This window comes from Eretmochelys imbricata, chromosome 16, assembly GCF_965152235.1.
Source record: "Eretmochelys imbricata isolate rEreImb1 chromosome 16, rEreImb1.hap1, whole genome shotgun sequence".
Lineage (NCBI taxonomy): Eukaryota > Metazoa > Chordata > Testudines > Cheloniidae > Eretmochelys > Eretmochelys imbricata.
Window position 1 is genome coordinate 2,777,578 of NC_135587.1, and position 13,296 is coordinate 2,790,873.

General features: G+C 45.9%; 1 protein-coding gene across 6 annotated transcripts in view; it reads left to right on the forward strand.

Moving 5' to 3' along the window:
* Positions 1–13,296, forward strand: part of PNPLA7 (patatin like domain 7, lysophospholipase) — a 428,589-nt gene that overhangs the window by 339,530 nt on the left and 75,763 nt on the right. For all 6 annotated transcript variants that reach the window (XM_077836180.1, XM_077836185.1, XM_077836179.1 and 3 more), the window contains one exon: positions 10,335–10,491. In XM_077836180.1, coding sequence (XP_077692306.1) covers positions 10,335–10,491 — 157 coding nt within the window. The remainder of the gene's footprint in view (positions 1–10,334; positions 10,492–13,296) is intronic.

A 13,296-nucleotide genomic window follows, 5' to 3' on the forward strand; every position in this document is an offset into this window, starting at 1 on the left:
AAGAAGATGATGATGAGGTTATAGATAGCTCACAGCAAGCAAGCGGAGAAACCGGTTTTCCCGACAGCCAGGAACTGTTTCTCACCCTGGACCTGGAGCCAGTACCCCCTGAACCCACCCAAGGCTGCCTCCTGGACCCAGCAGGCGGAGAAGGGACCTCTGGTGAGTGTACCTTTTAAAATACTATACATGGTTTAAAAGCAAGCATGTGAAAGGATTACTTTGCCCTGGCATTCGCGGTTCTCCTGGATGTACTCCCAAAGCCTTTGCAAAAGGTTTCTGGGGAGGGCAGCCTTATTGCATCCTTCATGGTAGGACATTTTGCCACTCCAGGCCAGTAACACGTACTCGGGAATCATTGTAGAACAAAGCATTGCAGTGTATGTTTGCTGGCATTCAAACAACATCCGTTTTTTATCTCTCTGTGTTATCCTCAGGAGAGTGAGATATAATTCATGGTCACCTGGTTGAAATAGAGTGCTTTTCTTCAGGGGATACTCAGAGGTGCCCATTCCTGCTGGGCTGTTTGCCTGTGGCTAAACAGAAATGTTCCCCGCTGTTAGCCACGGGGAGGGGGGAGGGTTGAGGGGGTAGCCACGCAGTGGGGGGAGGCAAAATGCGACCTTGTAACGAAAGCACATGTGCTATGTATGTAATGTTAACAGCAAGGTTTACCCTGAAAGAGTGTAGCCACTGTTTTATAAAATGTGTCTTTTTAAATACCGCTGTCCCTTTTTTTTTCTCCACCAGCTGCATGTGTTTCAATGATCACAGGATCTTCTCCTTCCCAGAGGCTAGTGAAGCTTAGAAAGAAAAAAAAACGCACTTGTGATGAAATGTTCTCCGAGCTCATGCTGTCCTCACACACTGACAGAGCACAGACGAATGTGTGGAGGCAAATAATGTTAGAGTGCAGGAAAACACAAAATGACCGGGAGGAGAGGTGGCGGGCTGAAGAGAGTAAGTGGCGGGCTGAAGAGAGGGCTGAAGCTCAAATGTGGCGGCAGCGTGATGAGAGGAGGCAGGATTCAATGCTGAGGCTGCTGGAGGACCAAACCAGTATGCTCCAGTGTATGGTTGAGCTGCAGCAAAGGCAGCTGGAGCACAGACTGCCACTGCAGCCCCTCTGTAACCAACCGCCCTCCTCCCCAAGTTCCATAGCCTCCACACCCAGATGCCCAAGAACGCGGTGGGGGGGCCTCCGGCCAACCAGCCACTCCACCACAGAGGATTGCCCAAAAAAAAGAAGGCTGTCATTCAATAAATTTTAAATTTGTAAACTTTTAAAGTGCTGTGCTTAAAGTGCTGTGTGGCATTTTCCTTCCCTCCTCCACCACCCCTCCTGGGCTACCTTGGTAGTCATCCCCCTATTTGTGTGATGAATGAATAAAGAATGCATGAATGTGAAGCAACAATGACTTTATTGCCTCTGCAAGCGGTGATTGAAGGGAGGAGGGGCGGGTGGTTAGCTTACAGGGAAGTAGAGTGAACCAAGGGGCGGGGGGTTTCATCAAGGAGAAACAAACAGAACTTTCACACCGTAGCCTGGCCAGTCATGAAACTGGTTTTCAAAGCTTCTCTGATGCGTACTGCGCCCTCCTGTGCTCTTCTAACCGCCCTGGTGTCTGGCTGTGCGTAACCAGCGGGCAGGCGATTTGCCTCAACCTCCCACCCCGCCATAAACGTCTCCCCCTTACTCTCACAGATATTGTGGAGCACACAGCAAGCAGTAATAACAGTGGGAATATTGTTTTGCTGAGGTCTAACCGAGTCAGTAAACTGCGCCAGCGCGCCTTTAAACATCCAAATGCACATTCTACCACCATTCTGCACTTGCTCAGCCTGTAGTTGAACAGCTCCTGACTACGGTCCAGGCTGCCTGTGTACGACTTCATGAGCCATGGCATTAAGGGGTAGGCTGGGTCCCCAAGGATACATATAGGCATTTCAACATCCCCAACAGTTATTTTCTGGTCTGGAAATAAAGTCCCTTCCTGCAGCTTTTGAAACAGACCAGAGTTCCTGAAGATGCGAGCGTCATGTACCTTTCCCGGCCATCCCACGTTGATGTTGGTGAAACGTCCCCTGTGATCCACCAGAGCTTGCAGCACTATCGAAAAGTACCCCTTGCGGTTTATGTACTCGGCGGCTTGGTGCTCCGGTGCCAAGATAGGGATATGGGTTCCGTCTATGGCCCCACCACAGTTAGGGAATCCCATTGCAGCAAAGCCATCCACTATGACCTGCACATTTCCCAGGGTCACTACCCTTCATATCAGCAGATCTTTGATTGCGTGGGCTACTTGCATCACAGCAGCCCCAACAGTAGATTTGCCCACTCCAAATTGATTCCCAACTGACCAGTAGCTGTCTGGAGTTGCAAGCTTGCACAGGGCTATCGCCACTCGCTTCTCAACTGTGAGGGCTGCTCTCATCTTGGTATTCATGCACCTCAGGGCAGGGGAAAGCAAGTCACAAAGTTCCATGAAAGTGCCCTTACGCATGCGAAAGTTTCGCAGCCACTGGGAATCGTCCCAGACCTGCAACACTATGCGGTCCCACCAGTCTGTGCTTGTTTCCCGAGCCCAGAATCGGCGTTCCACAGCATGAATCTGCCCCATTAGCACCATGATGCATGCATTGGCAGGGCCCATGCTTTCAGAGAAATCTGTGTCCATGTCCTGATCACTCACGTGACCGCGCTGATGTCGCCTCCTCGCCTGGTATCGCTTTGCCCGGTTCTGGTGCTGCATATACTGCTGGATAATGCATGTGGTGTTTAATGTGCTCCTAATTGCCAAAGTGAGCTGAGCGGCCTCCATGCTTGCCTTGGTATGGCGTCCGCACAGAAAAAAGGCACGGAACAATTGTCTGCCGTTGCTCTGACGGAGGGAGGGGCGACTGACGACACGGCTTACAGGGTTGGCTTCAGGGAGCTAAAATCAACAAAGGGGGTGTCTTTACATCAAGGAGTATTTCAGGCAGGACTTCATGGAGGGTTCCAATAAGAAATGGTGCACCTAAGTTATTGTTCTTATTGGAACGAGGAGGTTACCCTGGCCTCTGATTGATACATGGCTAGATTTACCTCGCTGCACCTTCTCTGTGAGTGACTGCAGTGTGACCCAGAGGAATGAGTCCCCTAGACAGGGGAGGAGGCAAATGAGTACAAAACAAATCTGGTCTATTTCTTGTTTTGATCCACTCCATCTATCTTTTACATCTTTGGCTGGCAGCAGACGGTGCAGAAGGACTGCATGCCATCCGCATCTCATGGCTGCTCGGCAGAAGATGGTACAGTACGACTGCTAGCCATCCTCATCTCTTGCCTGCCCGGCAGAAGATGGTACAGTACGACCACTAGCAATCCGTATCGCCTGCCTGCTCACCATAAGACGGTTCAATAGGACTGACTGCAGGACTAAAGAGAATGACCTGGTCAAGTCACTCCAAATTTAGTCCCTGCGCCCATGTCTGCCCAGGCGCTCCCAGCCGACGTTGCCAGGAGCACCTCGGACACAACGAGGACGGCTACCAGTCGTACTGCACCGTCTGCTGCCAGAAGGCAATGGGTTGCTGCTACTGTGTAGCAAAGCCATACTGCGTCTGCCAGCACCCAGGAGACATAGGGTGACGGTTACCTGAGCGGGCTCCATGCTTGCCGTGGTATGGCGTCTGCACAGGTAACTCAGGAAAAAAGGCGCGAAACGATTGTCTGCCCTTGCTTTCACGGAGGGAGGGAGGGAACGGGGGCCTGACGATATGTACCCAGAACCACCCACGACAATGTTTTAGCCCCATCAGGCACTGGGATCTCAACCCAGAATTCCAATGGGCAGTGGAGACTGCGGGAACTGTGGGATAGCTACCCACAGTGCAACGCTCCGGAAGTCGACTCTAGCCTCGGTACCGTGGAAGCACTCCGCCGAGTTAATGCACTTAATGCACTTAGAGCATTTTCTGTGGGGACACACACACTCGAATATATAAAACCGATTTCTAAAAAACCGACTTCTATAAATTCGACCTTATTCCGTAGTGTAGACATACCCTATGTCAGGAATCCCAGGCCGTGTGGAAAGCAAGTGACCCTTCTGCTCAGCATATGCTGTCTTGTATGTTTTTATTCCCCTGACAGAGGACATCCTATTGAAGTTTAAATGTAATTTAAGGAAGAGAAAATCTTAGCGTGTGGGATCTATTTTCTATTAATTTTGTTTCCCTTCAGTTATCTGACCGCAGCACAGGAGCCAGTCTGTATTCCTACTGACAGTTTAAGCTGAAAGATCCTGCTCTGTTTGCTCATTTTTCCAGTGAGCTGTAACTGATCTGTCCTGTGGCTGGGCACGTGTGTAGCATATACGTGTGCTTGTCTCTGGAGGAATTTTTTGTCCTTTTCCCAGTTCAGCTCTTTCTTCATGCATTAAAAGGCTCTAACAAATGCTGGGGCATTTACCTCTGGGGACTAAGGAAAAGGCCTGATTTGTGACCAGGAATTTTTCTGCAAGACCTTCTGCCAGAAAGGTGAAGTTAGCTCCATGTTGATCCCCCCGTACGTGAAACTCCAAATGTGAAGCCAGTGGCTGAGGTGGTATGTTTTGGGGTGAGAAAGGACTGCCTAGAGAATTGGCTAGATTGTCGGGCTCAACGGGTAATGATCAATGGCTCCATGTCTAGTTGGCAGCCGGTGTCAAGTGGAGTGCCCCAGGGGTCGGTCCTGGGGCCGGTTTTGTTCAATATCTTCATAAATGATCTGGAGGATGGTGTGGATTGCACTCTCAGCAAATTTGCAGATGATACTAAACTGGGAGGAGTGGTAGATACGCTGGAGGGCAGGGATAGGATACAGAGGGACCTAGAGAAATTGGAGGATTGGGCCAAAAGAAATCTGATGAGGTTCAATAAGGATAAGTGCAGGGTCCTGCACTTAGGACGGAAGAACCCAATGCACAGCTACAGACTAGGGACCGAATGGCTAGGCAGCAGTTCTGCGGAAAAGGACCTAGGGGTGACAGTGGACGAGAAGCTGGATATGAGCCAGCAGTGTGCCCTTGTTGCCAAGAAGGCCAATGGCATTTTGGGATGTATAAGTAGGGGCATAGCGAGCAGATCGGGGGACGTGATCGTCCCCCTCTATTTGACATTGGTGAGGCCTCATCTGGAGTACTGTGTCCAGTTTTGGGCCCCACACTACAAGAAGGATGTGGATAAATTGGAGAGAGTCCAGCGAAGGGCAACAAAAATGATTAGGGGTCTGGAACACATGAGTTATGAGGAGAGGCTGAGGGAACTGGGATTGTTTAGTCTGCAGAAGAGAAGAATGAGGGGGTATTTGATAGCTGCTTTCAATTACCTGAGAGGTAGTTCCAGAGAGGATGGTTCTAGACTATTCTCAGTGGTGGAAGAGGACAGGACAAGGAGTAATGGTCTCAAGTTGCAGTGGGGGAGGTTTAGGTTGGATATTAGGAAAAACTTTTTCACTAGGAGGGTGGTGAAACACTGGAATGCGTTGCCTAGGGAGGTGGTGGAATCTCCTTCCTTAGAAGTTTTTAAGGTCAGGCTTGACAAAGCCCTGGCTGGGATGATTTAATTGGGTATGGGTCCTGCTTTGGAGCAGGGGGTTGGACTAGATGACCTCCTGAGGTCCCTTCCAACCCTGATATTCTATGATTCTATGAATACTGAGAACATACCTTTATCCGCCCCTCACACCACACTCCTTCCCAGAAATTAAGAGTGTAACCTATTTGTAATTATTGCTAGGGGGACAAATAATACTTTGCACTTGCAGCATGTAACATTTATTAGAGGTCCCTCAAGCACTTTGCAAGCATTGACCCTGAGAAGAGGGCACAGTAGATAGGATTGCACCCCCTCTACAGGGAAACTGAAGCTCAGAATGGCTAATCACTTGACTTGTTGAAGACAGGCAGCTAGAATTATAGAATATCAGGGTTGAAAGGGACCTCAGGAGGTCATCTAGACCAACCCCCTGCTCAAAGCAGGACCAATCCCCAACTAAATCATCCCACCCAGGGCTTTCTCAAGCCTGACCTTAAAAACCTCAAAGGAAGGAGATTCCACCACCTCCCTAGGTAATGCATTCCAGTGCTTCACCACCCTCCTAGTGAAAAGGTTTTTCCTAACATCCAACCTAAACCTCCCCCACTGCATCTTGAGACTGTTACTCCTTGTTCTCTCATCTGGTACCACTGAGAACAGTCTAGATCCATCCTCTTTGGAACCCCCTTTCAGGTAGTTGAAAGCAGCTATCAAATACCGCCTCATTCTTCTCGTCTGCAGACAAAATAATCCCAGTTCCCTCAGCCTCTCCTTATAAGTCATGTGCTCCAGCCCCCTAATCATTTTTGTTGCCCTTCGCTGGACTCTTTCCAATTTTTCCACATCCTTCTTGTTGTGTGGGGCCCAAAACTGGACACAGTACTCCAGATGAGGCCTCACCAATGTGGAATAGAGGGAAATGATCATGTCCCTCGATCTGCTGGCAATGCCCCTATTTATACATCCCAAAATGCCATTGGCCTTCTTGGCAACAATGGCACACTGTTGACTCATATCCAGCTTCTTGTCCGCTGTAACCTCTAGGTCCTTTTCTGCAGAACTGCTGCCAAGCCATTCGGTCCCTAGTCTGTAGCAGTGCCTGGGATTCTTCCTTCCTAAGTGCAGGACTCTGCACTTGTCCTTGTTGAACCTCATCAGATTTCTTTTGGCCCAATCCTCTAATTTGTCTAGGTCCCTCTGTATCCTATCCCTACCCTCCAGCGTATCTACCGCTCCTCCCAGTTTAGTGTCATCTGCAAACTTGCTGGGGGTGCAATCCACACCATCCCCTGGATCATTAATGAAGATATTGAACAAAACTGGCCCTAGGACCGACCCTTGGGGCACTCTGCTTATACCAGCTGCCAGCTAGACATAGAGCCATTGATCACTACCCGTTGAGCCCGACAAACTAGCCAGCTTTCTAGCCACCTTATAGTCCATAGCTAGTTAGGATGAGAGCTGAAAATGGAATCCAGGACTCTTTCTCCTGGGTTCTTTGCACTAACCACTTAGACCCATTTCCTCTCAACCAGAGGAATTCCTTAGGGATGCCATTTGGAATAATTCTGCAGTAGCTTAATATGTAGGGGAGAGGTAGAGGGAGAAGGAAAGTGCTTTTATTTGATACACGGAGTCCTGCCTGTGGTGGGGGGCAAGTGTAAGATATAACTGAGGGCAAGCACTACTGAAGTGTACCCATACAAATGGCTTTGATGTTAAGGACAGCTGTCTGAGAGCTGTATGGTCCTTTCTGCAGCATAGCTCGCCGTCCAGATCTATCTAAAGTATGGCTGGCCTGATTTCATCACTCCCGCTGACCTTGCTGGGAGCAATGGGTGCTCAGCAAGGCTTTCCTGATGCATTCCTAACGTGGCGCCCACCTCTGCTGCTGGTGGTATGTGCAGTGCTGGCATAAGTTACCTGTGTCCCTGCACAATGGGCATGTTGCATTTGTTGGTGTCGCCAGGACACAAATAAGGATCCCATGTGAAACTGCCTGGTCCCACAAGAGGTGTGCAGTCACTGCTGTCCCGCCCTGCACTTTCTTTCACCATGTTGTTCTTGTTAGCTAACTGGAGGTCTTGATCCTGACTTGAATTTTTACTATTCTGTCATAATATGCAGGCGGCCTACTCTGGATAGATGGGGTAACCGCTAGCTGTTAGCGAACAGAACATGCGCTGTTGGCTGACTGCCTCCTTCTGCATGCAGCTTGCTTTGGCAGGCTGCCCTGGCTTATGTGGACTGTAGGTTTTGACGAACCAGTTGTTGAAAAGTTTCATGAGCTTTTTTTAATCAATAAATTAAATAGCCACGCTGCATTCAGACCTTCCACACTGGGGGGCTGGGAATCAGAAGCATCATCTGGTCAGTCTCTTATGAACAAAGCATAGTGTCTGTACACAGTCCCTTCAAATCAACAGAACCATAGTCACCACTCTCTTTTACAGGCCCTTGCTTCAGAATGGATGCCTCTGACCCGTTCACTGCTGGGGTAGCTAACTAAACGTATAACCTCTGTGTAAAGGGAAATCCCATTTGTTTTGTTTGGGGTGGGGGTTCCTCTATCATTGCAAGGCATACAGGTGATGTAGCTGGTCCATAGTGCAGTGTTGCTGTGTGAGTCCCAGGATATCAGAGAGACAAGACAGGGGAGGTCATAGCTTTTATTGGACCAGCTTCTGTTGTGAGACATCAGCTTTTATGCTTACGAAGAGCTCTGTGTAGCTTGAAAGCTTGTGTTTCTCACCAAGAAAAGCTGGTCCAATAAAAGATATTACCTCATAGAAATAATATGAATGTTATTTATGTGGATCCAGGAGGCTCAGGGAGCCAGCCATACAACAGAAAAAAACAAATCCAGAGCCATAAAAATAAAATAAAATCCCACACACATGAACAAGGGTATCTGATTATACAGGGAAAACCAGAGGGGTTTTTTTGTTTTGTTTTTTAGAAAGAAAATCTTTATTTAGGAACATGGGAACAGAGGAATTTTTTTTTTTTTAAAGAGAAAGGTGAGCTAAGCTATTAGTTCAACGACATGATTAGGAAGCTAACTATTTAAATCAGGTTCCAAAGAAAAGCTCTATTAAAAAAGGAAAGGTGACATTTCACATTTAATGAAAGCACAATTGGCAAACATTTCAAAAACCAAAAGTGTTTATAAAAATTTAGTTCTAAAATGTAAATATGGGGAAGAAGACAGACCTAGGGCCAGTACTGGTCATTCTAAAAGCACCCTTTGAGAAAGACAAGCTTTAAAATACTTCATTAACATATATTAGAAAATCCACAAAGGCTGTGGATTTAAGCAGATAGCATGTTTCACACTGTAGGACCTTCTGCTTGGCAAAAGCAACATCGGCAAAAGCAAGTTGCTGACTTCAGACATGAGGTTGAAGTGCAGGCAGGTGTGTGAGCGCAGAGACTCATCAGTACCAGGTGCAAGGAACAAGTCTTGAAGGCAGCCACCATTTAGAGTTTTAAAACTGATAGGGTTCTCTGGCAGTGGTGAGGCCATTGCTAGAATACTCTGCTTAGTCCTGGTCAAGAAGGTGTCGTGATGGACAAGTGGGGAGGAGAATTCAGAGAGGAGCAATAAAAGGGTCAGATGCTGCCCTTGTTCACAACAGTGTCTCTCTAGAGTGACTCCAGTTAAGCCATTTTCACCAGTGTAACTGAGATGAGACTCTGCCTCAAAGTGTTCCAGCAGCCAGGGAGATTGAGGTAGGCCAGGTCTACACTAAGAAGTTATGTTGACCCAGCTACGTCACTCGGGTGTGAAAAATCCACACCCCTGAGCAACCTGGATTTGTGCTGGAAATGGCCCACCTTGATGATCATACACATTGTAAGGAGAGTGATCGCTTTACATAGGCTATTACCAGCAGGAGAGTGGGGTGGGGGGAGAGAAAACCTTTTGTAGTGATAATCACTGATTTTTTCATGGTTTGTGTGTATAAAAACGTCTTCTGTACTTTCCACAGTATGCATCCGATGAAGTGAGCTGTAGCTCACGAAAGCTTATGCTCAAATAAATTGGTTAGTCTCTAAGGGGCCACAAGTACTCCTTTTCTTTTTGCTCACTCCCAGTGTAAACGGCACTAGGTCGATAGAAGAATGTTTCCGTTGACTTAGCTGCTGCCGCTCCGAGAGGCTGATTAACTGAGCCGACAGAGAAACCGCTCCCGTTGATGTAGTGCGTGTCTGTGCTGAAGTGCTGCAGTGTCATAGCTGCTGCTGAGGCAGTTTAAGTGTAGACACAGCCTTACACGGAACGAATGAAATGTGTCTAGGGCCCTCTGTATCCTATCCCGGCCCTCCAGCGTATCTACCTCTCTGTGTAGCTGTTTGAAGCACTGTACGATGTGTAAACAGCAAGGAGGGAGAGGATTTGTATAAAGTGATCCAAGGGGCAGTGACAGGAATAGGATGAAATGGAGCACAGGAAGTTTTTACAACTGAGATTTATAGATGGTAAAAGAGTCTCCCAAGGAAGTGGCACCAGCTTTATCACTAGAATATTTAAAACTAGACTAGGCAAAGCACTTGAAAGTGTAGAGAACAATTCTACACTGCTGAGAGGATGGACAGATTGGTGCCTTTTCCATTTCTAATTTCTGTGCTTCATATAGTGTCACAGATTATTTGTATAATGCACAAAAAATGTGCTTTCCTGGCTCTTTTCCCTTAAGAGGTAATAGTTTTTATTTCCCTTCAGCAGTTCTATTTGTCTGATAGTGTTGGTTTTTTTTCTTCTGACACAGAGGGTGCTCCCAGGTGGGGATTATCAGGGCACTGATCGAAGCAGGCATCCCAGTTGATATGATTGGAGGAACTTCCATTGGCTCATTCATGAGTGCCCTGTACGCTGAAGAGCGTAGCTATAATCAGATGAGGATCAAAGCAAGGCAATGGGCAATGGTAAGAAAGTAGAATATATGTTTATATTCTTTTCCACTTTTAATGTATAGGAGTTTTGACATTAGCCACAGCACACATGGCAGCACAGAAGGAGCAGTCCAAGGTCAGAATACAGCCTCTGGATCTTAGGAGAGGTGAAGAAGAGTGTTTGAAATGGCTCTGATATGTTTGTTTTACCAGTAGTGAAGGATGAGATGCTGCCAGTGCCTTATGCAAAAGTGTACGCTGCCACAGAGCATGAGAAACTTTGTTGGCAGAGTGCAGGATGCTTCCTGTAGACAGAACTGGTGCCTAATGGAGTGAGGCATTTCAGCAGCTCTGTACAGAACTAATCTCCATAAATCAGGAATCTGATGTTTTGATCATGGAGCATATCTACCATGTCTGTTGGAAAAACAGAGCGCTCTTAGGGCACTCTGCTGGACTTGATCATATTTTGTAACATTACACTGCATCAGTAGGACAAATGCCTCACTCTGGTGCTGTACTCAGCTGCATTCTTGCTGTGGATCTGGCTTTTCTTTCTCTCATTGTACAGGTGGGTTTGGGGTGGATGTGTGATGGGGAAGGATCACATTAATGCATTCGGTGCAGTGACTAGACAGTACAGGAGCTTGAATTTAAAGTAGGGCTGTCAAGCGATTAAAACAATTTAATTACAATTTAAAAAATTAATTGCAATTAATTGCCCTCTTAAACAATAATAGAATACCATTTATTTAAATATTTTAGATGTTTTCTACATTTGCAAATATCCTGATTTCAGTTATAACACAGAATACAAAGTATGCAATGCTCACTTTATATTTATTTTTTATTACAAATATTTCCACTGTAAAAACGAAATAGTATTTTTCTGTTCACCTAATACAAGTACTATAGGGCAATCTCTTTATCATGAAAGTTGAACTTACAAATGTAGAATTATGTACAAAAAATAACTATTCAAAAATAAAAATGTAAAACTTTAGAGCCTACAAGTCCACTCAGTCCCATTTCTTGTTCAGCCAGTCAAGTTTGTTTACATTTGCTGGAGATAATGCTGCCTGCTTCTGGTTCACGTCACCTGAAAATGAGAACAAGGTGTTCTCATGGCACTGTTGTAGCCAGTGTCGCAAGATATTTACATGTCAGATGTGCTAAAGATTCATGTGTCCCTTCATGCTTCAACCACCATTCCAGAGGACATGCGTTCATGCTGATGACAGGTTCTGCTCGATAACAATCCAAAGCAGTGCAGACCGATGCATGTTCATTTTCATCATCTGAGTCAGATCCCACCAGCAGAAGGTTGATTTTCTTTTTTGGTGGTTCAGGTTCTGTAGTTTCCACATCAGAGTATTACTCTTTTGAGATTTCTAAAAGCATGCTCCACATCTCATCCCCCTCAGGTTTTGAAAGGCACTTTAGATTCTTAAACCTTGGGTTGAATGTAGCTATCTTTAGAAATCTCACATTGGTACCTTCTTTGCGTTTTGTCAAATCTGCAGCAAAAGTGTTCTTAAAATGAGCATGTGCTGGGTCATCATCTGAGACTGCTATAACATGAAATATATGGCAGAATGCAGGTAAAATAGAGCCAGAGACATACAGTTCTCCCCCAAGGGGTTCAGTCACAAAGTTAATTAACGCATTATTTTTTTTAACAAGCGTCATCAGCATGGAAGCACCTCCTCTGGAATGGTGACTGAAGCATGAAGGGCCATATGAATGTTTAGCAATCTGGCACATAAATACCCTGCAATGAAGGCTACAAAAGTCCCGGGCGAACGCCTGTTCTCACTTTCTGGTGACACTGTAAATAAGAAGCAGTCAGCAGTATCTCCCATAAATGTAAACGAACTTGTTTGTCTTAGCAATTGTCTGAATGAGAAGTAGGACTGAGTGGACTTTGTAGGCTCTAAAGTTTTGCATTGTTTTGTTTCTGAGTGCAGTTATGTAACAAAAGAACTACATTTGTAAGTTGCACTTTCACAACAAAGAGATCGCACTACAGTACTTGTATGAGGTGAATTGAAAAATGCTATTTCTTTTGTTTATCATTTTTACAGTGCAAATATTTGTAATAAAAATAATAATATAAAGGACACTTTGTATTCTGTATTGTAACTGAAGTCAATATATTTGAAAATGTAGAAAAACATCCAAAAATAATTAATAAATTTCAATTGGTATTCTATTGTTTAATAGTGCAATTAAAACTGTGATTAATCACGATTAATTTAGTGAGTTAATAGCGTGAGTTAACTGCGATTAATCAACAGCCCTAATTTAAAGGAATGCCTCCCAGTCCATTTTGAAGACAGGCTGTATGTTAATCACCCAAAGCTACCCATCAAGCAGCCAGTCTGTCACTCCAAACTTGTTATGAATTTAGCACATCAGTCTCAGGATATTTGCCTAGTTCAGGGGGCAAAGGCAAGAGAATCCTCCAAGTCCTGGAAAATCTTCAGATAAGATATTTTTAAAGCACAGATGGTGGTATTCTCCTAAGGAGACAGAGAAACCAGCACAATGATAGCATTGTAACACGCAAGGCTCTCGGCTGCCAGAGAGGGACTGTTAAGTTTCCACTACCATAGTGGTAGGTTGGGTCTGTGTGAGTTCCTGAGGACTGCAGGGCTGAAATAGACACCCATTGCTTCTGCATGTACACCAGCCCTACTCTCAGTGTGAATGTACATCTTTGCACAAGTATTAGCTGGTGTTTATCATTGTTTCTTGTCTTTATATGTGCTGGGGTCTGTTTTCTTTCCAAGTCTGACCATATAACTTTCTCTCTTTCACTTTCACATGCTGTCATCT